Below are 27106 nucleotides of genomic sequence, written 5' to 3' on the forward strand. Positions count from 1 at the left end.
TGTTGTTCCCCCCACCTCCTCCTCTCCCATGCATGTCCCCCCCACCACAGAACTGTCAGTCCCTTTGTTTTCTCCAGATTGTTCATCCAGCCTAGCTTATTTAGGCAGACCTGCGGAGATAATAACATGCACCAAAACAAGACAGAGCAAAACCAAGCAACAAAAGAAAACAAAACAACAACAAGCCAATGATAAAACAAAAACACAACACAACAACAACAAAAAAGAAAAGCTTGTAGTTTGACCTGTCCCGCGGGTCATCAACAGCATGGGTACCTCAAAGAGGGACTGGGAATGAAGGTGGGCAAGAGACGTGGAGAATGGAGACAAAACAGGAGTCTGATCAAGTCTCATTTATTGAGCTGAGAGCAGAGGCTTAAATAGCCAGCGAAGGGCAGGCACCATTACGTCATATGGAAATAAGGTATAGCTGGGGTAGCCAATAGTCGCGTACCTACCAAATGGTGGGCGATTGTGCTAAAACAGGTCCGCATGCTAATGAGGCATACCGGGCGCCTGGCGGAAGTGCCGCCAGGTGTGTGTTGTCCAATGAGTGTAGCGGCTGCTAGCAATTGAGCACCAATCCTAGCAAAGGTCAAGTAACTAATGACCGCAGGGGAAACAAGGGCAGGAGGACCACTAGGCACAATTTATATGACAGAAAACCGAGAGTAAATACATGAAGGTTGTATATGGCTTTTGATCCAGGGCTGAGGGACATGCAGTTCCCTACAGTAGTTAGTTTAAGGACTGTTTGTTGGCCTTTAGGAGTGTTTTCTGGTTGAGTCTGATAGGGTGCCAAGATCTGTCCCCAAAGTTTTAATCATAAATTGATGCTGGATTTCATCAATTTTTGCTACATATATCAAGCTATCTTATTGTTTTCTCTGCTTTATCCTGTTAATTAGATGACTATTCAGTGTTCTCCACTTGGGACAATTTTGTCGATGTTACTCAATCGTAATTGAGATGACATTGGCTCTATTGGTATACGTCACTGTCTTTGCTTGGCTAAGGGCTTTGGGCTCATGAGAGAGCTGTCAGACATGTCACTTCTCTGTACAGCCAGCTCTTCGTGTTCAGGTTACTCTGGCCTCATAAAATGAGACGGACCGGCTCCTGCTTTCTCAGTTCTCAGGGAGGCCTTATGTACAAGAAATGTTCTTTCTTAAGTGTTGGAAAGAATTTACTTGTGACACCATCTGGCCTCGGTGTTCCCTTTGGGGCAAGTCTTTAGTGATAGCTTTAAGTTTTAAAACAGATTTTCAAGTTTTCTAATCCTTGGGTTTATTTTTGCTTCATTTGTTTGCTGAATTTCATCTAAACTCAATGGAATGGAATGGAACAGAGCCTGGGATTGGGCCCTGTGACAAGGGCTTGGGAGCGGGGTCTGACTTCCCTTGGACTTCCCAAGCGGAGAGGAGAATCCAACTGGCCTTAGCTCCAGGCCTCGTCCTATGTGGTGGAGGTCAGACACGTGTGCGCCCTTGAACGCCCTTTACCAAGTCTGACACCAGCCACCTCTTCCATGGCACTCTGTATTTCCCTGCTAGGTTCAAGGGATCTCTGCAATGGCCACACGGACTCACTAACAATACTCCTAATTATGTGCTCTATTAGGCAAATGACTGGTTACAGTGAAAGATCTGGAATGTTCAGGATCCAGTTCTCTGGTCAGGACAGCCTCTTCTTAGCAGTCTTTGCATGCAGGCCTCTCTCTGGCCTCCAGCCTCTCCGCCCCAGTTGCTCGGCTTTTGCCTTTCTCTGACAAGTGTTACTAAGCTCTTCTAGTTGTGCTGAGAGATGCCCACAAGGACTCCTTCTGCCAGTGAGCCTCCACCTTTAGCTCTGTGAGTGCCTGGAGTCAGCCCAGCCTCGGCAAGTCTCCTGCCCCAAAGCACTGTTGCTCTGTAGGCTGGATGCCCACTGTGCTAACTTGTGCTCCTGGGGCAGCCCCTCTGCTATTTTGCTGTTGCCTCTCTGCCCCTACACGGAGGAGGTTCAGTAGCGATCATGGGGTCCAAAGGGTGCTCTCCACGACAGGCTCTTCTTCTTTTTTTTTTTTTTTTTAATTTTTCATCGGGAGTTAATACAGATATCATATCATTCCATCGATATCATATCATTCCATAGTTCAGTCACATCAAGCACTGTTGTACAATTGCTACCATGTTTCCAAACATTCTTTTCCTTCCTAGATGCCCTGACATTGCCTCTCTTTTGCTCACTTCCCCTACCCAAGTGTTCACACCCCCACAAAAAACAAACAAACCCAGCAACCTTTATTCTACTTACTGTTCCTCTAGGTTCATCAATTGTGGATTTCCCTGACCAAAAACCAGAAAAACATGTAACACAGCTTCAAGAGGGTGACCCCAAAGGACAGCACATCTGAGATAAACCCCAATATGAACAAACAAAAACAAAGCAAAATACAGAAAATTCTGAAAACCAGATCAAGTCCAACGTGCATCAGAGGGGGATCAGCTGACAAATTTTAACCTTTCAAGTCAGGTTTCTTCCTTTGATCTTCTGCATTCATCTCACTCTATTGTGGAGAGAGGGAGATCACTGGAAGTCTCTTTCCTTTGTAGATCCCACACATGTATCGTGAACTCCCACTGTCATCCAGAGCCTTCTGCAAACCAGATTCTCTCAATTTAGGGTCTGATACTATTCACGCCTTTGACTTCGGATTCTCCGATGTACAATCCTTCAGTCAGTGAAGCACTGACTGATAAAGATCAAGGATTGCAGCCTTCTGCAGGGGTTAAAATTCAAAGCAAAGAAAGATCAAAATATCTGCGGGCTTGCACTTAATTCTAGCCCCAATCTAAAAACAATTAGTTCTCATGACATGAAGAGATCACTGAAGATTTGGGTGCTATAGCAAAGTGTGGTGAAGAAACTAGATGGTGCCCGGCTATCAGAAAGAATAGTATCTGGGGTCTGAAAGGCTTGTTTCAAACAAGAAGCCATCTAAGTATGGCATCAACTCTTAGTCCACATGGGAGAAGCAAGGTCACCAGCCAGTGTGAGCCAAAGACTGCAAATAACACAATCCAAATCTAAAGTGGGGAATGGCATCAGAGATTAAGTAGTGAACATCTGGTTTGCAGAAGGATATGGATGACAGTGGACGCCCCGAATCCATTTGCAGGATCCATACTTGGATTAAGCCTCTGGTGAATCCCCTTCAGTCATAGCGGAGGGGTATGAACAGTCCTTTTGTCAGACAGAGAGCATTGTAAAGTTGATGATGGATGTCATAGGTTAACATGAAACCTAACATGTAACCTTGTCATTTGAACTCGCTTTTGATCCATTTTAATGCTGTTTCGTCTTTTAAAAGTAAAAGGGAAGGAGAAAGACACATGAAGTCAGCCCCTGGGGAAGCCCCTCTGACCACGGACCAGGGATGTAACCAGCCTTGCTAATGCTAAGAATGCTTTGGAATGTGGATTGTTGCAGATGTTGTGAGGTTAAAATTTGACACCCTATTATTTGATCTCCCTTATGATCCATTTGGATTTGTTCTAGTTTTTAATATTTTCTGCTTTCTTTTCAATTGAGGTTTTTAATCTGTTTTACTTTACGATTCTTGTTCATTTTTAAATGTTTTTCTGTATATGAAATCCAGGATAGATAAATCAACAGAGAGTGTAACTGGATTGGTGGGGTGGAGTCTAACCTGTCAATCAGATCACAGCGAGAGGTCTCTTTGTGGGCATGGCTTTCTCCTGAGGATTCTGGGAACTCCTATCTTCTCCTTGGAGGTGGGACACACACTCTCTTTGCTGTTCTCCTTGCAAGACATTCCTGTGGACAAGCCACCTGAGCTACATGCTGATGGAGCCAGAGTCCTGGAGCTGCCATGTGGAGACTCACACCAGTGCTGAGGTGCTCCCACTGCCACTGGATTCACAGACTTTCCATCCACTGGCCTGTGAGCTTCCTGCATTTGGCGTTGTTGCATGTGTTTCATGAGTCTGAAGAGGAATTCATAGACTGGTATTGGACATATGGGCTAGTATTGGACTTATGGACTTGATCTGGACTGGGCTGGGTGTTCTCTTAATATACAATTGCTCTTTTATATAAATCTCTCTCTTATACACATATAAGTCTCCCTGGCTTTGTTTCTCTAGTCCGCCTGAACTAACACAGTTCCTTAGGAGCGTGGTCGGCGAGGTAGGGGAGCAATGGGGAGAAAACGTTCTGAAACTGATTGTGGGATGATTACACAGCTCTTCTTGATGTGGCCGAACTACTGAATTGTTATGATATGTGAATTATATGCCAAGAGCATGTTAGGGATAAAAAGAAAAGAAAACCAAAATTCTCACAACTGGACCAACAGGTAAGGTCATGATCGATGGAGAAGATGAATATCGCCAAGGATTTTGTCTTGCTGGGACCCACAATTCATGTTCATGGAGGCAGCAGCCAGGAGCTCAAAGGGTGAATCTCACTGGACAGGTCTGCCGCACACGACCTCTTTAGCGTGTTAAAAAGTGAGGTCATACGTTGAGGACTATGGTGAGCCTGACTTACACCATGGTATTTGCAAGGGCCCCATCTGTATATGGAAAGTCCCACGGACTGCCCAAAGATCAAACAAACCTGTCTGCGATGAAGTGCGGGCAGAATGCCGTGTTGGTCTGGAAGCTTCTGACGCAAACAAACGGCTATCTCTCGGACTGATTGCAGGGCAGGTCTTTCATCTCTAAGCCTCTGTGCTTACAGATAATTTCCCCCTTTGGGGGCTTTAGCCTATATATTGCAGGTTGAAAAGTTTAGAGAAAATGGTGTTCCCCAAATAAAGATGTCACTTTCAAATAAAGTCAGCACTTGGAGGGTCATATTTTCCAACATAAAATACGCTACTGCGTCGTGGTGGAAACAACAATGGATCCTTTAAGGAGCTTCCCCTGCCCCCATGAAGGTCTGCATGAATGAGGTCATTGTGAGAGCTGCAGGGGCCTTCCTGCTGGGCACAACCAGGTTATCAGTACAGGGGCCCTCCGCCACAGTGACTACCTCTGTTGAAGACACTGGAGCCAGTGCCTGGTGCTGGGTATTCTGGGAAAAGAATTGAATCAACCCACTTCCAATGCCTCCTACGCTCCCACTGCAATGCCGGCAGCTGCATCAAGCAAGGAGACAGAAGCCACTCCAAGAACCCCAAGCAGATAGGACGTAATAGAGGAAATAATGTGCGTGCTGTGGGAAAGACTCGGAGAACAAAAGATAGGGGTGACGGAATGCTGTCTAGATGAGGGCATTATAGGAAGCCCCAGCCCAGGCGATTACTGCTCACAGCCTCAAAGCTGGGGGCTGCGGCTACGGAGTCAGAGGAGACTGTTGGAGCTGCCATTGTTTCCGCAGGAGCCAGGAAGCACTGGTCTGCCTCTGCGGCTGCCCTGGTAAAACAAATGGGGCTGCCTGGTCTAGGGGGCCCTGGTGGCACAGTGCGTTACGTGTTGGATTTCTAACAGAAAGGTCGGCAGTTCGGAACCACCAGTCACTCCTCAGGAGAGAGATGAGAATTTCTACTGCTCCTCGAAACCCACAGAGGTTTCTTCCTCTCCCAATAAAGGGGTGGCTGTAGCTGCCCCAGCCCTGTCCGCCCCGTCTGCCTCTCACATCGGAGCTACCACACCCATGAGGATCACAGAGTGGCGCCTCCTCTTCTGCTTGTTGCCACAGGCTAGCATCCACCTGCTCCTCTCCAGCATGCTGCCAGCAGGCACCGGACACCCCTCCATGCCGAGCTCTGCTCCTGTCCTTGAGAAGCCCCATCTAGTCAGACAGATTGAGGGGATAAACAAGGTAGGACTTCCCCCTGTGGGTTTCTGAGACAGTTACTCTTTATGGGAGTAGAAAGCCTCGTCTTTCTCCCTGGGAGCAACTGGTGGTTTTGAATCCTTTACCTTGGGGATCACAGCCCAAGGAGTAACCCCTACACCAAACAGCACACAGGCCTACAAAGAGAACAATAATGAGGTGAAGCGAGGACCATGATCCTTGAACGGTCAACCTTACCAGAAGAGAGGAGCGGCGTGTGCTCGGAGACCCGGGGCAGAAGGCAGGGGCGGAGGGGAAGGAGAGACCGGAGAGCTCGTGGGAAGAGTGTTGTGACAATGCAGGGACTACAACTAAAGGCAAGAACAAGGCGTTCTGTCCGACACCGCAAGATGCGGACCACACTGGAGAACACCATGCTTAGCACAGTCAGTCAGCCTCGTAAAACATGTTTTATGAGGGAGGGGGGAGCGGGGAGGGAGGGGGAAGTAAAAAAAAGGACCTGATGCAAAGGGCTTAAGTGGAGAGCAAATGCTTTGAGAATGATGAGGGCAAAGAATGTATGGATGTGCTTTATACAATTGATGTATGTATATGTATGGATTGTGATAAGAGTTGTATGAGCCCCTAATAAAATGTTTTTAAAAAATGTTTTATGACACCATTATTGGGAAGGAAATAAAGAAAACTGGCTTTCACACCAGAGGATAAGACTTGAAACCTATGATGAGGCCAGGATGGTAATGGGGGGAAGAAGGAAGGGGTGGGGAACTATGGAGGGAGAGGGAGGAGGAGGGAAGGAGAGAGGAAGGGAGGGTAAAGGCAAGAAAGAACAGCATGTGCGCGGGCTGTAAGGGGACACTGTTCCTGATGTGATTTGATGAGCTGGCTTGTTGGACTGTGACACTCTGTAAAACGTGTGTGTGTGTGTGTGTGTGTGTGTGTGTGTGATACCCCGTAGACAAAAAGACAAGAGAGTAAAACTGAAACGGACTTGGATTCTTTCCTGATATGTAAGTTTGCTGCACACACAAAAAAGAGGAAAGGGAAAAAAGGTGTATAAGATGGCTGGATGGAAAGCTAACGTGCTCTGTAAACTTTCACCCAAACCACAATCCGATGTTTTTAACAAGAGCACGTGGAATTCCCAGGAGCCGGAGCTTACTGGGACCACAGACGTCCTCCAGCGCCACTCCTTCCGTCAGTCCCGTTTGGCAGCCCCTCTCACTGGTATCCACCTTCCAAGACTGACTGGCAGCCTACCCTCTCTTGCAGGTGCACGTGGACTCGTGGGTTGTGTGACTCTCACACACGGCGGTCATCTGGTCAGAACAGAGCCCACGCAGTGAGTCAGTTGGGTTGTTTTGAACTTTCAGTGAGATATGGCAGTTCTTGGAAGTGTCTGGAATTAAAAACAAAATCAGAAAGAAGCAAAATAGTTGCCATCAAAACAAAGTTTCTCTGTGCTGACCCAGCGAGTAAATAGTTTAGACTCAGAGGATCCTCCCATTTCTATGGTGATGACGCTAGTCGGCCGTGCAGGGTGAAAGCCCCACAGACAGTAGGTACATGAATGAACATGGCGTATTGCAGCAAAACTTGATTTGTGGACACTGGCATTTGAATGTCACATGACTTTCAGGTGCCACAAAATATGCATCTTCTTGTGATTTCTTTCCAACCATGTAAAAATGTGAAAGTGATTCTTCCCGGGCAGCACAAGAAGCAAGGGGGCTTCATACAGTTAGCAGATCGATTCTCTCGTCTTCACATTTCATTTTCCACGAAGCTTTTGAAACCACTTCACCGTGTGTACTCCACAGATGGATGTCTGCAGACGTGGGCCATCCCCACCGACAACACAGAAGTAGGTACAGGGAAATGGTCAGGAATTGCATCCCACACATTTCGGAGCTTTTGACTTCTTTGCCGCTTGGAAGATTTCCAGGATGTTTTTCAAACCATTCTCGGAATTGTGAGTAATGATATCTGAGGGTCTCTGGAAGCAGTTTCAGGAGGCCTGGCATTGCTGTGTGTTAGATGCGGGGTGCATAACCACCAGGTTGGCGGTTCAGACCCACCAGGCACTCATCGAGAAAAAGAGGAGGCTGTCTACTCCTGTGAAGACTGACCGTCTCCGGAACCACGCAGAGGGCTGCTATGAGTTGGAATCGACTTGATGACAGTAGTGGGTTTGGGTTGAGGCATTTGAGTCAAACGATGTCGCAGTAGTTAAAGCACTGGGTTGCTAGCAAAGGCCGGGAATTCCATCCCACTAGCCACTCCGATGGAGAGGGTGGTGGTACTCTGCTGAAAGATTTAGCACCTTGAACCTCCATGAGGCAGCTCTACTCTATCCTCTGGGGTCCCTATGAGTCTAAATCAACCCAGTCACTTGGGGCCGGGTGGCACTTTGAATATAGAAACCCAGCTTGCCTAGAGTGGAATCAGAGTTTTGAAGGCTAAATCGAAAGAGTGGGTTAGGAAACGCACAGACAAAAACGTGAAGCGACGTGGGCAGGGCTGCACATGGTTTGAGGTGAGGGGCCGACGCAGAGGGAGATGTGACAAGATCGTGCCAGGCCTTGGAAGCCAGGTACCTGGGCTTTTATTCCAAGCCAGGAATTTGTAACCTGAGATCTGTGAATTGGGCTTCAGAGCATATCTAAGAGGCGTGGCCCTGGTTTGGACAGAATTCGGCCTCTTCAAAGATGTATTGGAATTTGGACCCTGTGGTTGCTTGGTGTCATCAATCAGGTCCGAATTGGAGCCACTCAATGCAAAACACACGGAAACACTTCCTGGACCTGCACCCCCCTCACAACTGTTCTTCTGTTAGAGCTCCTGGGGCAGCCATTGGATCAACCTTTCTCTTTGGGGGTCTTCATCTGACCCTGTGGTAGTTACATCACCTCAGGTCAACTTGAAGATATACAAATGGGCAGGGGGCATATTCAACCTGTCAATCAGGTCCCAGCCTGAGGGTGACTCCTGGTGGGCGTGGCCTTCTCCTAAGGAGGGTTCTGGGAACCTCCCCCTCCCTCTCTGCCTTCACCTTCCTGCTGGCCGACCTGACGACCTGACGGCTGCCCTGCATCCACGGCCATTGGACCCGCACAACTCTGCACCCTCCGTTCGGTGACTTTCCTGCATTCTGCATCATTGCATGCGGCTGTGTGAACCTGAAGAGGAACTATGGACTAGTATCAGACTTACGGACTTGGGCTGAACTGGCCTGGGATGCTTTCTTTTCTTTTCTTTTTTTTTAAAAAATGTTTTATTAGGGGCTCATACAACTCTTATCACCGTATACATACACATATCACATATACATACATCAATTGTATTAAGCACATCTGTACATTCTTTGCCCTAATCATTTTCTTTTCTTTCTTTCTTTCCCTTTTCTTTTTTTACATTTTATTAAGGACTCATACAACTCTTATCACAATCCATACATATACATACATCAATTGTATAAAGCACATCCATACATTCCCCGCCCCAATCATTCTCAAAGCATTTGCTCTCCACTTAAGCTGGGATGCTTTCTTGATGCATAATTACTTCTTGATGGAAAGCTCTTTCATATACATATATGAGTGTCTCTGGATTTGTTTCTCTAGTCAACCCGGCCTAACACAGACCCTCTAATTTACCAAGCAGGGAGTCCTTCTCTCCAGACTGGTCTCTCCTGATAACACTAACCTTGTGGACAAAATCTTGTTAGCTTGCATGCTAAGGAGGTCATGTCAAGGTGTGGTGTCTCTTAAACCTCGCCACATTTGAGCTATAAAAGCTCACGCTAGACCAGAAACAAGACAGCACCATCCAGGGAAAGATAACACCATGTGGCGATCACCAATGAAAGTAGGGATGCTGGGACTGTAGAAGCTGAGGCCAGGATTCCCCCGCCCCTTCCTCTCAGCGTGGACAGGGAGAGCCTGCTCACCTCCTGAACTGTGAGAGAACAAGCTTTTGCTCACGAAAGCTACCCACTGGTGCCATTTCTGTTCTAGCCGCACTTCTGAGCCGGATGGGATGGATGAGGAAAGTCCGAATTCATTCTCCAGGAAAAGTAGAAACATCATACTTCAAATGAGAATTCTACCGAGCCAGGAGAGCCTGCCCTTCATCTCTGTCCTTGCCACAGTTAGAAGGACCATCTTGTGTGCTAACAGCGAGTTTCTTCTTGCCCAACCTTGCTTAGGTTGGGTTTCAGGCAAAAGATGCTAAGTAGAGGGGATGACATGAGAGTCGAGTGTCCAGTGAAAGCTCTAGCTGCCCAGATCAGAATGAACAAACGAGGAAGCAGGGAGAGCGAAGGCTGCCACAGGGGTCCCAGAGAGATGCTGCCGCCGGGAACAGAGATGGTGGTCTTGGTACAGAGAAGACAAGGATGGATAGATTGGATGAATTCCCAAGGTATAGTCAGCAGATGTGGTTATTGATCAGATGTGGAGGACGAAAGAGAAGGATGAGGTTGGTGGGGGAGCTGAAACTTCAGCAGGCTGTGCGCGGGGCGGGGGGGTGGGGGAGAACAAATTAGTTGGCCACGTGGTGTCGGAAATCCAGGGCAGTGGGTCTGAGGTTTAGGGGATGTGGGGATTTGTCATCAGGAAACCACAGCCACAGAGTGAACCAGGCTGTCTGGGACCGTGTAGGAAGGGCCCATGTGTATGCTGCTCCAGTGTTGCACAGCCAATGGGAATCTTACGACCCATCAAAGAAACTGGGGTCACAGACCTCTGCCCACTGTATTGGTGTATTAGTGTGGGTAGACTAGAGAAACAAACCCGGGGAGACTCATATGTGTGTAGGAAAGAGCTTTATATCAAAGAGCAATTGTGTATTAAGAAAACATTCCGACCCAGTCCAGATCAAGTCCCTAAGTCTGATATTAGCCCGTGAATTCTTTTTCAGACTCACGCAGCACACACAATGGCGCCGAATGCAGGAAGATCACAGGCCAGCGGGTGGAAAGCCTTTTAGGTCCAGTGACGATGGAAGCATCTCAGCACCGGTGTGGGTCTCCACGTGGCTCCTCCAGCTCCAGGACTCTGGCTCCATCAATGTGTCTCCATGTGGCTTGTCAACAGATTGTGAAGCAGAGAGTGTGTGTGTCCCGCCTCCAGGGAGGAAGACAGGAGCTCCCAGAATCCTCAGGAGAAGGTCACACAGAGGCATCACGGGCTATGACCTGATTGACAGGTTAGACTCCACCCACCTCTTCCACTCAAGATTATGTAACTGCCACAATTGGGGTGGGTAGATGGTGAGCTGTTTCCTCGCCCTGAGGAAAGAGATTTGCTTGGCTGTGGATTCCTCTCCCCATCTTTATTTTTCAAGGGCAGGGGAGTGGGGCGAGGCTGGGGGCGAGGCCGGGATTGTTGGGGAGGGAGAGAGGAGGGCTAGCCAGGGCAGCACGGGTTGTGTCGTATTTCTACGTAAGCAGACTGAACTTGCTGCAACTGGGATCTTGGGCTGGAGAGGGGGAGTGCCACTCCCTGCCCCTGGGTCCATGGGAGACAGTCCACTCAGGGGGACACAGGGAGGTCTCATGGTGGAGTAGCCATGGGGCTCGGGCTGGGTTGGCAGGGGGTGAGGCACAAAGGGGGCTCTTTGAAATCCTGAGCTGGAAGGTGGGTGATTCTGGAAGGATCTCTGTGTGCCTGTAAAGAAATCAACGGCTCATCAAGCAACGCTCGGAATACCGATTCTGAGAGGGACCGTGGAGAGCTGGGAGGGAGGTGGCCAAGGGAAGTCAGAGGTTCCAAAGGGGCCGTCGCTGACTCTGGGGTGGCTTCCACAAAATGAGGGTCTCTGTTTTACCATCGCAAGGAAGGGGATTCAGCCAACAGCCAGAAAGCACATGTAAGTGATTCTTCCCAGAGCCTTCGGAGAGGAGCCAGCACCGGACCTCATTCTTCTTGTGACACAGGTGCAGGTAAACCAGTCCAGCCTCCCTCAATGCTTAGACTCTCAGGGCTTGAGAAGGACCCCCAACCTTTTTTTAGATAGGGTGGCTGGGGCTGGGAGGGGCAGGGACTTGGCCGGGCTCCTGTCTGCCAAGCCCGCTGGCTTTCCTCTGCCCATTTCTGCAGGTTGGGAACACTGTCCACACTGGAGCTTGGCTTGCTCTATCTTCCTCAGAATCTCTGGAGCCTGGGAGTCACTGGCTCTTCCCCAAAGTCTGAGTTCTTCCATGTGCCTGCCCAAGGCTCCTCAGAGGTTACCTTAGAGTCAGGGCCATGGCCAGCCCTCCGTCCATTCCCCCTCCCCCCCCCCCCACGCCCAGCACTTTGAGCCCTCAGACAAGACTTCCTCTCCTCCTGTGACTGGTGTGCATCTCTCAAGGTCAGGGCTGCTGGCCAATCTCACCCGGTGGTACTGGGGCAGAAATGCCTTCCAAGGAAGCTGAGGTTGTGAGGTTCCGAATCCTTGTCTTACCCTCAGAGCACGCCTTCCTCTTTTAGAACATGAGCTCAGAGGAGGGCTCCTTGCCTTTCCATGAATAGACTGTCTCCCAGGGACTGGATTCCAGGAACCCTATGGGGCCACGACTTGACTTGCTGTGGGCCTTTCAAGCTCAGCTGCAGGGAGGAGTACGTGCCCACTGGGTGGCTGGAGATCCAGGAATCCTGGCGCCATGGCTGACCTAACTCTGGGCCCAACCAGCACCTCGAGCATTAGACAGGGAACAGCGCCCACCTCAGGAGAGAAGCTTAGCACCATTTCACGATGACAGAGGCCCAGAGAGGGGTGGTCACTTGCCCAGAACTGCACAGCACCGAAGTGGCAGGGCTGAGCCAGGACCCAGGTCAGGGATTGGCACATGTTTTCTGGGTAGGGTCTGGCTTTGTGAGTCAGACACAACCAGATCACAACGATTGACTCTGATGCTGTAGTGCACAAGCGCTAACATGAAGACTGAGCATGTCCGAGTTCCAACACCACTTTATTTATGGACACTAAAAAATACTTGTGTGCGACTCTCATGTGACTCTCATACAGCCTTCATGCCCCATGTAGTATTATTTATCTCTGGTTCTTTTTCAACCATTACAAATGTTAAAAATGGTTCTTAGTTTGTGAGCCACACAGAAACAGTGACCGCCAGTGGGACAGACTTGGTGACAACCATGAGCCTTAGTGTGTTTGTCCCTTCTTTTGTCCCCCAGACACAAGCTTCCAAGACCAAGGAGCTATTGCTTCTGCCCTGGGACTGATCGGCTGATGGAAAGGGCTCTGGACACCAGAAGTCCTTGCCTGGCTCCCAGTTGTACTTGAGATTTGCTGTGTGACTCCAAGCTACTTGCTTCCCTTCTCTGGGCCTATGAAACAGAGATGGAAGCAAGGCAGTGGCTGCCAAGAGCTTTCTCATCTCCCCTGCTACCTCAGCTTTTTCCCAAAGGAAAGCTAACCCAGTCAGTCCCCTCGTATCAAACACTCACCAAAGGGGACCTGCTCAGACTGCCTGGAAGGGGGTTCAAGAGCCATGCCCACTTCCGCCTACTCCACCACCCTCACAAGCAGCCTCAGAATGACTCTTCAGGGTCAGCGCCTCACCCGCCTCACCTCCGGGAAGCCGAGATGCTCACGGAGATCGATCATCTGAATCAGGGGTCTCTACCTCAGGATGACCGCCACTTTACATGAGGTCATTCTCTGTTGTAGGGGGGGGTGGGTCGGCTGTGCGGGGGCAACGCAGGGCGCTGAGCAGCCTTCCCGGCCTCAGCACACAAGATCCCCCCACCCCACCCCAGTTGTGATGTTCAAATACGTCTCCATAGCTCCTGGAGCGCACCATCAGCCCTGAGCCTCCCCCTCAGAATCTATTTGTCGTGAAGGAATGACCTGGGAGCTCCCACCAGCCTGGGCTATGCTGGCTGCCTGGACTCTTGCTCTCCCAGCAGCCTCCTTCCCTCCCTCCCTCCCTCCCTCCCTCCCTGTGGGACTGCAGTGGATTCCGGGCAGGGCACGGAGAGGAGCCGCTCACCATATGGCCCCGTGGTATCTTCACAGACTCGAGGTGGGACTGGCCCTGCTGGCGCAGTGATTGTACATTGGGCTGATCACCCCAAGCCAGCAGTGGAAGTCACCAGTCCCTCTGTGGGTGACAGAGGAGGCTCTCTACTCCCATCAAGAGTGACAGTCTCAGAAACTCAGAGAGGCAGTTCTACCCGGTCCTATAGGATCACTATGAGTCGGAATCAACTCGATGGCAGTGAGTGAGCATGGTGCCACTCACTGAGTGCCACCGAGACACAGAGATAGGGACAGGGCCCACGATGGCCATCCTATACTGAACATAATACAGGGAGATGTGGCAAGATGTTCCTGAGAGATTCTATTATCTAGCATTGTTGTTGACTGCCACTGAGGTTGTCCTTAACTCAGGCCAGTCCCCTGCATGACTGTTGTCACCCACAACGTTGTCACTGGTTGGTTTTCCGAAGTAGATTTCCTGGTCTTTCTTCCTCATCTTTCTCGGGTTGGAAGCTCTGCTGAAGCATGCTCAGCCTCACAGAAACACACCAGCCTCCCAGGACAGACAGCTGGTGGCTGTGCACGAGAACTTTGGCCTCCCGCATGGAAGGTGAAAATGCTGCCACTGGGCCACCAACACCATCTGAGTAAATAAGGCCTTTAAAAAAATGACATGATATAAACATTTGGAAAGAGTTATATTCAAATGTGACCGTGGTTGTCTCTGGATAGCAGTAGATCTCAAATCTTGAGAAAGGGGTGGGGGGCTGTGCTAGAGGTTGGGGGTGGGGAGAGGCAGGGGGGCTGGATGCTCTCTCAATTAGATCATGGGTTCCCTTGTTGTTTCCTGTCTCCTTAGAGTCCGTAACAAGCACGGTAATTATCACGGACAAGGAAGGTGAGCCAAGCACTGTTGCTAAGCATGTTTGCTCATGGAATACTAATAAAATCCTGGGAAACCTGGTCCCATTGTGAGTCCGTGGAGGCACAGAGCAGTGCAGTCACTTGCCCGAGGACCCACAGTCAGGCTGGGGTGGAGCTGGGACTCAGAGCTGGGTGTGGAGCTCTCCGCAGGCAGCCCCCTCACCTCCTGGCTTCTCCAAGTGTGGCCTTTGGTCGTGGCCTCAGAATGCCCCACCCCAGGGCACAGGAGGGTGGGTGAAGCCAGTGCAGATGAGGGCCAATTTAGAAAAATGTGGTTTTCTCCCTTTATAGGGTTGGAGACACTGCTCTTGATTTGTGAACAAGAATGCTCTAAGTTTCTTTTAATGTACAGGTATTTCCCACATTTTCTGTAATGTCTGTCTATTTAGTAGGAAGGCATTTAGTAAGGGTGATCGATGCTATGATCAATGGAATGCTAAATGCTAATGGGATCCTGGACGATGAGCAGGTAATTCTACCTTGGGACACTGAGGGTATGTCACCTGGAGAAGGTAGCCTGTGACCTGAGTCTTAGTGGAGGTATGTGAACTCACCAGATGGAGATGGTGAGAGAGGAGGACCTTTGAAGGCTGGGAAGCAGTTTCTTCAAAGGCATGACCTGGTGCTTTGAGTGCATGGGTGGGCTCAGAGTGCCTTGGTGGGGAGTGCAGGAAATGAGGCTTCGGGCAGGGGTGGGGGGCAGGGGCCTGGTCACAAAGAGCCTGGATGCTTTGGAAGGAGGGCAATAAGGAGCCATAGAAGGATTTAGTCAGGAGAGAGACTGGTTGTGGTTTCAAAGCTCCAGCTGATGCAGGATTGAGGACAGGCAGCCTGGAAGCGGAGAGGGCAGGGAGAGGCTGTAGCAATGGCTTGGGGGGCTAGGCAGGTGGACTGAATGAGAAGGGGACAGTGGCAGTAAATAAGCAGGTGCCCTTGGGTCTGTAAATTCTGATTAATGTGGATTTCAGCACTGATCTCCGGGACAGGAGCTTTGTGGCTTTGGACAAGGCACTTCTGTGGGAACCTCTGTGACTTAGCTGGAAAGGGATTGGCACATGGCTGGGAAGTGCAATAAGTGGTGGAAGTGCTAGCTCCTTCTCCACCCTTTGTCCAGAAGGCGGTGACCTATGTTCTCTGAGTCACAGCTGACACCCAGCAAGGTCTGGGGTTGCTTGTTCAGAGAGACGAGAGTGCCCTAGCCAGCAGGGCCCACCAGGATACCCAAGCATCATGGTCCACACCAGGGACTGTGGGGAGAGGAAGACAAGAGTCAGATCCCCAGGTTCACATCAGCCCCCAGTCCCACTCCTCACCTGTGATCCAACCACATCTGGTCCTGGTCCTCAGGGAGGTCACAATCAAGGAGGGGAGAGGCACCAGGCCAGCGCCAGGAGGAGATGTTCTTGCTACACCCTCACGGCTACCCTGGGACAAAGGGCCCTGGCCTCCATTTGACTGATGCCATTAGCTCGAATGATCTAGCCTAGACGTGACAGAATCGGGACAGAAATCACAGGTTAGCCCTGAGTAGCCAGAGTGGCCCAGGGGCTTCTGGTCTAAGTGGGTCTGAGGGGGGTACTAGTCACCTTGTCCAGTCCTGAACTTCAACCTCACCAGCCTGTGGCTCTACTGAGCGCTCCAGGCATGGAGCAGAAGTGAGGACCTACCAGTCACGCCCCACCAGACACTTACCTGTGCAGGAATGAGAAAACTTTCTGGCCTCCAGCTTTCTCTCACCTTTACTCCCCTCGGAGCCAAGAAGGCTACTAATGCCTTTGGTCCCTGAGCAGCTTGTCCTCACCTTCAGGTGACCAGAGCAAACTCACTGCCTCTCTGCAACCCTCCACTTCCTGTCTGTAAACCAGGGCATTCATGCAGACCACACACAGCACAGATGAAAGTCAGTAATGGGGCCCGGGTCTCCCTGGCCAGGGGAGAGCGCACCCAGCCCTTTCCTGGATCAGCTCCTCAGAGATAAGAGGTTGGAGGATCAGAGCCGGGCTCTGCACTGGCCTGGTCTGACACAGAGATGGCAATGACCCTAGTAGAGCCTCCTATCCCCACTGGACAGGCTGCCGGACCTGGGACCTCCTGTGTCCTGGGGCCCTTCTGTGCCCCTGCGGTGGGTGGGGCTCAACCCTTGGCCTTGGCTTTGGGGGGCGGGGGCGGGGGGGGGGGGATGCGGCCCCAGCGCTCAGATTGTTGGAACAGCAGGAAAAGACAAAAACAAACTCGACTCATGTAACCCAGCTGTTCAGCCTTTAACCCTTTTAAGGCTGAAGTATTTTCAGCTTCGAATTTTTGGTTGAACTCATATTTGAATGCAATGCAAAGATATATGCACGATTAGATAGATAGATAGATAGATAGATAGATAGATAGATAGATAGATAGATAGATAGATAGAGAGAGAGAGATATATCTAGAAGGTTCGAAAATAAACCTGCCTCCCAGTAGGGCTGTGGGGACAAGACAGCAGCAGAGGGCAGACCTTTCCCAAACAAGTCCGGGGAAATTCCGGTAAACGCTGGCTTTGTTGCTCCTCCCCCCACCGACCCCCGACCCCAAACTGTGGCTTTAAGGGTGGGCGGGTCGGGGCGGGCGGAGGCGCGGCCAGCGGAGCCGCTCCCAGCGCGGGCCACCCTAGCGGGCGACACTGAGAGGACAAGGATGCGGTTCTGAGAGGTGGGGAGTCCGGAGACCCTACTGCGCCTGGTCTCGAGGGCGAACCCGCGGCCCGCAGCAGGTGGTGGGCGTGCGGACAGAGGAGACTCCCGAGATCAGGACCCCAGAGCACCTTGGGGGAGCGCGGAGAGCAGGGATCCGGGTCGCCCACCAGAGCTTACCTCTCCCTCCAGGCGCACCCCCAGCCCGGGGGCCACCGCTGCGACACTGGCGGCCACCGCGGAGCTCCCCGAGGGCAGACACCGCCTGAGCGCCTGCTGCGCTGTGCCTGCGCCCCAGGTGGGTACCGGGAGCCCCTGGGCTCGTTCTGACGCCTCGCCCGCCGCCCACCCCCTTGAGCTCGCTTCCCCAAATATTGGTCGCGGTGGCTTGCGGGGGCAGAGTCTGGACTCAGGGTCTCCTTCTAGTTGAGTTTTAACTGGCTGGGCGGCCTTGGGCCGTGGCTCCGATTCCCCGGTTAGAAGGGATACTTTTGATTTCTAGTTCAGACCAAACCCCAAACTCACTGCCACCGAGTCCACTCCTAGCGACCCCACAGGACAAGATGGAACTGCCCCCGAGGGTTTCCAACACGGTAACTCTAACAACGAACTTGAACTTCAACTTCGAAGCCAGCAGCACAGCATGCACTCCCCACAGTCCCCAGGACAATGCGGTTTATCTGGGGTGGGGGCCATAGGCTCTGCGGGAGAGAGCACCTTAGTCCCGGCCGTCTCTGCGCACTCTGCTGTGGGGCCTTGCCTCTGGGCAGGGATAGCCTGGCTTCCAAACCAAGAAACAAAGTCACTGGCATGAAGTCAATGCTGATTCAGGCTACCCTAGAGTAGAACAGTCACTTTGAGTTTCTGAGAATATAACTCTATACCGGAGTAGAAATACCGGAGGGGAGTAGAAAGCCCACCTTTCTCCCAGTGGATGGTTTTGAACTGCTGACTTTGCAGTTAGCACCACAACATGTAACCACTACACCGCCAGGCTCCGGGTGGAAGGCTTTCTTCCTGCAGTCTTTTATTGAAGGCAGAGCATGGGTTCTCCCTGCTACTTGGGCTCGGCAAGGAGGGCAAGAGGGGTGTATGTGGCAGGGTATTCTCGGTGTCACGTGGCTCTCCTATGTTTCCTTTTAAGCGGGCACTGTGGTGTTAAGAGGCCCGGCCAGGCTGGGTCACTTGCCTAGGCTGAGCTGGCTCCATCCAGCTCTCTCCACTTGCCTCTCCCTGGGAGGGAAGAATCAGAGCTCAGAAAGGCTGAGCTGATTGCCCAAGGTCACGGCCTAACAGAAAGGAGAGCCCAGGTCAGAGGCTGCCAGGAGGGTGCAGGGACAGGCCTCTGGAGGGGGCGGTGAGGAGTAGCAATCTTGGAAAGGCTTCCAGGAGCAGGTATTTGGGGCTAGGCTTTGAGCAGGTTGTAAAAAGAAAAGCAGGGATGGGAGCAGAGGGGTCCCCGGGTGGGAAGGGGTGTAGGGGGCAGTCTGGAAGGGTGGCAGAGCACAGCAGGTGTGGAGGCCCCCTCGTGGTGGGAGTTGGTGTGTGAGCCAGTGTTTCTGTGGAGGGGATGAGGAGGGAGCAGGGGAAGGGATGAGGCACAGGTGGGGGCCAGCTGGGAAGACCGAAGTGCCTAGGTGGAGAGCTGACAGTGGGAGGTCTCTGGATTCCAGGGAAGGGATCCTATGGGGCTGCAACCTATCAGGAGGCACATTGGGGTGAGGGGTGAGTCAATTGCCTGAACACCACCTCTCTGAAGTGGGTCAGGGGGACCCACTTGTGCCAGGACACACTGATAACCACTGTGTAACAATAGAACAAGCTACAGGCCCTCCATCCTGCAGGGGCTGTTAATCCCTTCCAGACTGGTGGGTGCCCGGCCTGCCTACAAGGCGAGAGAAAACTGCCCCAGCAGGTGACAGAGTGGGGTTAGGGGGGTGTTTGATGCTGGACGCTGCACCCCACCACCTCCCACCCTCCAGGTGGGAGGGAGGGGCAGGCATCCTGCAGAACCTGCTAAGGGCGTGTCTGAGGGCCAGGAGGAGGTGAGCCAGGAAGGAGGGTCCATGGATGAAGTGAGTCTAGTTGTGCTAAGCACGTCCAGATCCACACACTCCGAGTGTTAAAAAGCTAAGACGTCACTTCGATGACTAAGGTGGGCCCGGCCCAGTTGTGTATTCAATTGCCTCTTCACATGCCAGCAAAAGCCGGGTGACAAGGAGGAAGGCCAAAGAAGACACATTCACAGTACGGGGTTGGAGAAGAATTCTGAATAGACCAAGAACCGCCAGAAGAGTGGACACATCTTTCTGGAAGAGGTCCAGCCCCCTGGAGAAAGACATCACCCATAATAAAATAGAGGGTCCCTGAAAAAAGAGGCAGGCCCTCGACCAGCTCGGTTGACACAGTGACTGGGACAGTGGGTGGGAACAGACCCATCACCCGGATGGCACAGGACCTGGCAGTGTGCCATTCTGTTACACCTGGGCCAGTTGGTGGCAGAGATGATTTAAAATGGTCCCCAAGGACAGCAACACACCACAGCGTCGTCTCGTTTGTGTTGTGAAAGCACAGCTAGTTTTCGACCACGGATTTAAATCAGTCTAGACTGAACTAAAATCCACACCCAGCACTGAAGTTGGGCACGTTGTCATCTCTGAGCGCACTGTGCTCGGGGCAGCAGGCACCGTGAGGACTCTGTAGGGCATCTGTGAAGTGTGGGGTCCGGTTAGTGTAAATGCTCAAACAGCCACCCAAACACGCCCCCCTGGGACTCATGCTCATCGGGGGCGCAAGTGAGTGTGTATTTCCTGCTCCGAATCTGTGCTTTTCTTAACTTCCCACAATGAGCAAGTCCTGCTTGTATCGACAGTGCAAAGCATCATAGTTGAACCTTACCTCAGGTGGAGGGGTCCCTCTAGTACCGGGGCTGGCTAACTTTTGAGATGGAAGGCCCAATCCTGGCCCTCACAGCAATTTAAAAATTGTTCAGGAGCCGTGCATCTATTTTCACAAATGAAATCACCATCACTCCAGTAATCATTTTGTTTTCACTCCTTTGACCTCAGAGCCACGCGCACACCCCAAAAGAGCCGAGATGGCTCTTGGGCCGCAGTCGGCCGCCCTTGGCTCCAGTGTGAGAAACCCCGCAGCACCAGCAGACCCCATGGGTGGCTTTTGGGCAAGGTGTCCCACCTCTGGGGCCCAGTCTCCCTGCTTCCACAATGGGAGCTTCCTGCCCTGTGCGGGCCAGGTCTTATGGGCACCCGATGAGATGCAGTTGCCATGGCACACAGACAGGGTGTTACTGGGTTGGTTTGCTAGGGGCCCTCCTGCTCCGGGCTGGGGTCGCCAAACCTTCCCCATTGACAGCAATCCCGGGTGCAGGATGATTGAGGGGGACTCAGCTGTTTTTCCTCCCCCTGATAGAAATGCCTTGAGCTGGCAACAGGAGGCGCCTGCCTCAAGGACAGGCTCTCAGTTCCGAAGCTGCATGAAAGGCAAACATTTTTCTACCGGCTCCCAGTGGTCTGTGGGTTCAGAACAATTGGGGTCCACTCCCCAATATTTACATGTGTGTATGTGTCCTCTCTCTCTCACACACACACACACACTCACAGGGGATAGATGCATAGAGAAACCTCCCTTTGACATGTACACTTGTAGCCCTTTAGCTCCCCGAAGAGCTAGACCAGGTTAGCCACCTAGGGGGTGTCTCTCGGAGCCCTGTTGGGCTGGGCAAGCCCTTATTTGGCTTTCTGATGAGTGAAGACTCCCTGAAAGTTTCTGGGTGCCTCACTCCCGTTTCAATGGCTTCTCTTTCTGGAGAAGAGAGGGGACCACTATACTCTTTGGGCCGTCCGCTATAGTGCATTCGCTTTAGCACATGGGGAAACTGGGGCTTCCCCAGGGACCAGAGTCTGGACTCCACTCCATGCGGGGCTCCTGTGCATCCCCCGAGTCCCCTCCCAGCTCTGCACAGCGGCAGGGCTGACTTTCCAGCCAAGCAGCACTCACCCCGAGGCCTAGTTACCCAGTGCTGCTGGAAAGGACCTGGTAGTGCACAGGTTAGGCACTCCGTCGCTGACGCTGCGAGGTGGGTGATGTGAATCCACAGAGGCACACGGGGCCCAGTGACCTCTCTAAGGGTACACGGTAACCTCAGCAGAGAAGGTCTGAACCCCAGGCCTCCTGCACCCAGCAGGTCTTGCTTGTTGCCCACGTCTCCTTCTCTCTCCCTCTCTGTGTTCAGATGTGTGACCGTGGCCGTGTGGCCTCCAACCTGCGCTACTGCATGATGGTCGGCGGCACCATGGTTCTGGTGGTCGGGACACTCTGCTTCGCTTGGTGGAGTGAAGGGGATGAAGGAGCCCACCCTGGCCAGCTGGCCTCACCCACTGGGCACCCTGAACCCGAGGCCACCAGCCCCCTGCTCAAGTCCATCAGCTTCTTCTGCTGTGGGGCAGGAGGCCTGCTGCTGCTCCTTGGCTTGCTGTGGTCGGCCAAGGCCAGCCCTCAGGGGCCGCCCCAGTGGGACCCGTACCACCTCTCCAGAGATCTGCACTACCTCACGGTGGACACCTGGGAGGAGAACTGCAGGTCAGCAGGGCCAGGGGGTGGGCGTGGGAGGTCCTGTCACCACACTCCCCCTTTGGACCAGGACTTGCCCTGTGTCCTAGAGACAAGGAGATGGCATAGCGCGGTCTCAGAGGAATCTGAAGCCCCCAGGCAGAAGTGCGACAGATCTGTCGGGGCTGTGAGAGAGAGGGGAGCATGCACCTGTGGAAGCATGGAGAAACCCAGGAAGGCTTCCTGAAGGAGGTGACACGAGAGCCTAGTACGGCATGAGGCAAGCAGTGTAGGGGTTAAGACCCACTGGAATCCTCTCCTGGTTCTACTATGAACTTACCGCGGGACTTCAGATGGGCTTGCAATCCCACCAGGCCTCAGCTTCCTCGCCTGAAAGAAAACAACAACATAACAGCAAATACTTGTGTCGTACTTGCCCCTCGCCAGGCACTGTGGGAAGTGCCTTTCCCCTGTGAACTTGTCTGTTTCCTCCTCTCAGCAGCCTCAGAAGTGGTGTTCTTGTCGGCTGCATTGACAGCGGAGGCCGTGGAGGCACCCAAGCCTTAAGTAACTTGCCCAAGTGTGTCGTCAGAGACCAGAGTCTGTGCCCCGACGGGGCTTTCAGAAAGTCCGTGGGCAAATGGAATGGAAAGCGTGAAGTCCCCTTCTGTTCTGGGTCGACCAGGTTTCTATGCACTGACCTGGAACCCAGGCATCCTTCTTCCCTTGCTTAGAGGGGAAGTCCCTATTGTTCACCCTGCTGGTCTGGGCAGGCAGAGACCAGATACACAATGGGTACCAATTGGGCAGACAGGCCTCGGGTAGATGTGAGCCCGCAGGGACTCTGGCTACTCACCGACCCACTTCTCTGATGAGAATCCTGGGTCTCAGAGGGACCACATGGACAACCTGGGCACAGAGTGGTCAGTTGGAACCATGCTGGGCCTTAGAGCCTTCCTCACTGCCCAGCCCGGTGTCAGGACCCTGCCTTCCCCAGATGCCCTCCTGGGGCCAGGCGAGGATGGGCGTGCTGTGTGCGCCATGTGGACCCAGCAGAGCCCAGGCCCCTGCTCTGCTCCCTCACCTAGCCAGGCAGACTGGGGAGGAAGTTCACCTGAAGGCCGCAGGGTGCTCCTGGCTCCTCAGACTTGGGGACCCAAATCCTGGATGTGGGCACAGCTGGATGGGTGTTGGGGTTCTTTCCTAACTCTGGGGCTGACCCAGACCAACTCAGGCTGCCCTGAGCCCCATGGGCGTCAACTCCGCCATTCCTAGTCTCGGGCACCACCTCCCCCTCTGGGCATGCCTGGTTGTGGGTAAATGTAAGTCACCAGGTCCTTTCCCCTCTTGAGGCCTCAGTTTTCCCATTTTGTTGTTGAGTTGCTATCAAGTAAATTCTGACTCACAACGACCCCGGGGAGCAGAGCAGAATGGCCCCATCGGGTTTTCCTGCATGTGCTCTTTACAGATGGGGGTCACCAGGCCTTTCCCCTGCAGAGCTTCTGGGCAGGTTTGAACAGCCAACCAATTGGTCAGCAACTGAGCCCTTCACTGTTTGTACCTCCAGGGCTCTTTCTCTTCCTCCGCATATCACTAATTTATTTCTTCTGTCACACATCAAACTGGTATTTATGGAGCATCTACTGTGCTCCAGGTCTCCTTCAAAGCTCTGGCGAGGATGCAGTGGCCAAAGCAGACAAACCCCCTGTCCTGGGGAGCTTCCATGGGAAGCAGGGGCCCTAAATGAGGTGGGTGGAGACCTCCCTACTGGGGTCCCACCCCCAGTAGGTACAGCAGAAAGTCGTGGGCTAGTGCACGAGAAAGTTCCCTCTCTTTACGCCCTGCGTGACCCTCGGAGCCACGTCTGCATCCTCGTCAGCTGGGACTGCAGCTAAACTCACATGAGACAGACGCAGGATGAAGGGGACACCATGCGCCGCCCCCACCCGCCCCTTACTGCTTTGCCGTTGCTAAGGACTCCCGTGCGCACAAGTGGATACGGACTTTCTGCCTGTGGGGCTTGGGTAAGGATGAGGCGGCCCACCTTAGAGATGAGAAGACCGGCCGATGGCTAGAGGAGAGATGTTAGACTCGAGAGGTTGGCCGTTGGGCACCTGGTATCGCCTGCCCTGCCCTGATTGTCCAGCCCAGCTGATGGGTGGTGGCACACTGGGCCTGGCTCTCTTGACCCTGGCCTGGGCGGAGTGTCCTGTGCATGGACCTGGGTCAGAACACATCAGAATGGAGCCTGGAGGAGACTTTGTGTTCTGGGCCAGCACGAAGGAGACTTGGGGTGGGGTGGGCCCTGCTGGCACATGGGTGAGGGCTACCCCACATCTGTCTGCTGAGCAAGCTTCCTGCTGTGTCTGAACTCACCTGGCACCTGTCCCCTCCCTGCCAGCTGTCACCTGCTGGGGTGGCCCGGCATGGGCATAGCCCATCTCCTGTCTATCTCTCTGGCTCAGAGCAGCAGGGGAGGGGCAGGGCCACAGGTGGAGGGAAGCAGGGAAAAGAAAGAGGGCTCTCCTCGCTCCATGTTTCTCTGGTGTTTTCAAAGCTTCCGAAAGGGTGTGAGCCCAACCCCGGTCTCCCAGCAATAGAGCCCATCTGGCCTGCCTCATCCTCCCTTCGCCTGCAAAGGATGCTGGGAGCTCTGAGGAGGGTGAGGATCCTTCCAGGCTTCCTCAGCTGCGGGGATCCAGGACTGCTTTCCAAAGACAGAGGCTCTGGAGGAGAAGTTTGCATGAGCCCTGGACAGGGAGGCAGCTCTGTCACCTAGCTAGTGCTCAGACTGGGACTCAAATCCAGGATCTCTGCCCCTGCTCTGTGACCCTCGTCTGTGTGGGATGCAGCCTGCCTGTCTCCCCAGAGAACCACTTTGGGGGACTTTGGCTGAGAAGTCGCATTGCCCAGTGAGGGGCCAAGGCACCAGTGGATGATAGGCCAGCAGAGAGGGCAGCAACAGGTTCCCAGCAGACCCCCTCTGTCGTGGCGCCCCATCGGAGCCTCTCTGAGCCAGAAGTGGCTGATTCGAGACACAGTGCACTTGCCATCCCGGAGGTATGCCAGCAGAGGCAGTCACTTGGCAGAATGATCCCATTAGGACCTCAAGCACCCAGGTGTGCAGGAGGACTGGTGGTCTCCCATTCCACTCACAGGGTCCACGACTCAGAGTATGCAAGGGATATTACAATACTCTGAGAGTCTTGCCGTCCATGGATATCCGTCTTTCAACAAACATTCCTGAATACCTGCCCTCAGCTCTGGACACTCAGAGGCAGCCCCGGCCCTAGGGGACAGCCGCTCAGTGTAGTCACAGGGCCAGAGCAGGGAGCGGGAGACTTGCTGGGGTGGGGTGGTCAGGAAAGCTACCCAGAGGAAGAATTGGTGAGGCTGACTAGCAGGGAAGTGGGGAGAGATCCGACAGAGAAGGAATTTCTTGCGGGGGCAAGAAGGCAGGTGGAGGTGTGGGGAAAACACAGGTAATTGCTATAGGTAGGGAGGGGAGAATGGGGAGGGCAGAGGTTGGTAGGGGCCAGCTCAGGTAAATACTTCAACAATGTAGAAGGGGTCTTCCAAAAGTGTATGGAAAATTTTCTGTATCTTGTAATTCCATTTCCCAGAAATGTTTCGAAGTCCCTCTTATGTGGGTTTGAACCAGGGCCTGAGTCTCCCCCTGCCCCCTGGCTAACGGCTCACAGCCTCTCTTCTCCTGACCCCATAGGGCACACAAGATGACTGCCATCCCCACTTACGAGGAGGCTATGGCTGAGGCGGCCCTGACGCCACCAGCGTACCCCACAGACGAAGACCTGAAGTACAGTGCCCCCCGGGATGCTCTCCTTGGTACCCAGCCCCCCTGGCCTCCACCCAGCTATGAGAGCACTGTCCTTTCCCAGGATGCCATCCCTGTGGAGAATGCCCGGGACTGAGTCCTCCCACCCAGGCCTCCATCGTCGGACTGCCGAAGTTAACGGCCCTGACCCCAGAGAACAGAAAGGCAGGCGCCTCTCGTAAGGGCTAGTTCTGAGCCTGGAACAAAGCAAACCGTCCATAAGTGCTGGTGGGCCAAATGCTGTGCTATTTTTTTATTAACACGCAACAAACCACCCCAAAACTGAGTGGTCTAAAATTAACTCCCATCGCATGTTTCTATGGGCTGCCTGGGCTCAGCTGGGCGGTTCTTCTGCCCCCACGTGATGCCTGGTGGCTGCCGTCACCAGGGTGCTCGATGCCCAGGATGGCACACTCATCTGGCTGGCAGTTAGTGCTGTGAGTCTGGAGGCTGTTGGGGTAAATAAAAAACAGACACACCGAACACTTTGCCACTGAGTGGATGGGGATTCAGAGGGACCCTAGAGGGCAGTTTTATTGGGAGTTCTTACAGTTTGATTTTGAAGATTTAATAGCAGACTGTAAGAACTCCCAATGAACTATCTTAAAAAAAAAGACTTACAGCCTTGAACACCCGTAAAGACTGTTCTACATTGTCTTTCAGGGTCACCTTGCATAGGAATCGCCTTAATGTACGTGAGTGTGTAGGCATTCATGCATTAGAGTGTTATTTGCAGCATGGAAGCTGGGAACTACTTCTTAGTTTTCAACCATCTATATTACTACTCCTGATTTATTTTTAGGTTTGGACCTAACATGTATATATAATGTGATAGTAGCTCTTTATATGTGTACATCACAATATGGGTCACTGTTAGACACATATTTAGTAATAATTAAGAAAAAGTTCAACCATTTAAAAAAAAAGCCAAATGCTACTGCTTTCTCCCTGAGGTTCACACCACTGACCTTTCTCTTAGATGCTGAGCACTTAACTATTGTGCCACTAGGGCCCCTTGGTGTCCCAGGTGAGAAATCGAAGGCCAGAGTTGGAGACAATGACTTACCAGCAACTAGTTTGGGGCAGTTCTCTGCCCTGGCCTTGCTTGCCCTGTGACCTAGGGCTAGTGGCCTTCTGCCCACCCTTCACCCCACTGACTTTCCTGTCTATACCATTGGGGGAGGGACTTTATCAGGCCTCCACCATTTCTAAAGCATTCATGGTGTCCTGGGCCTGCCCGCCTGCCCCCAAAGGAGGAATTCCCCAGGAGGCCCGCCAGTTAATGTGTAGCAGCTGTGACCAGGACGTACAACCTTTA

At 52.6% G+C, this 27106-nt stretch overlaps 1 protein-coding gene across 1 annotated transcript; it reads left to right on the top strand.

Moving 5' to 3' along the window:
* The first annotated feature begins 15179 nt into the window (after nucleotides 1-15179).
* On the top strand, nucleotides 15180-25885 carry TMEM61 (transmembrane protein 61). Its single transcript, XM_075533443.1, has 4 exons — nucleotides 15180-15187; nucleotides 17577-17682; nucleotides 21637-21983; nucleotides 25678-25885. Exons 1-4 carry the CDS (start codon nucleotides 15180-15182, stop codon nucleotides 25883-25885), a joined length of 669 nt encoding a protein of 222 aa, XP_075389558.1.
* Nucleotides 25886-27106: the final 1221 nt, after the last annotated feature.

Source organism: Tenrec ecaudatus, chromosome 1, assembly GCF_050624435.1.
Source record: "Tenrec ecaudatus isolate mTenEca1 chromosome 1, mTenEca1.hap1, whole genome shotgun sequence".
NCBI lineage: Eukaryota > Metazoa > Chordata > Mammalia > Afrosoricida > Tenrecidae > Tenrec > Tenrec ecaudatus.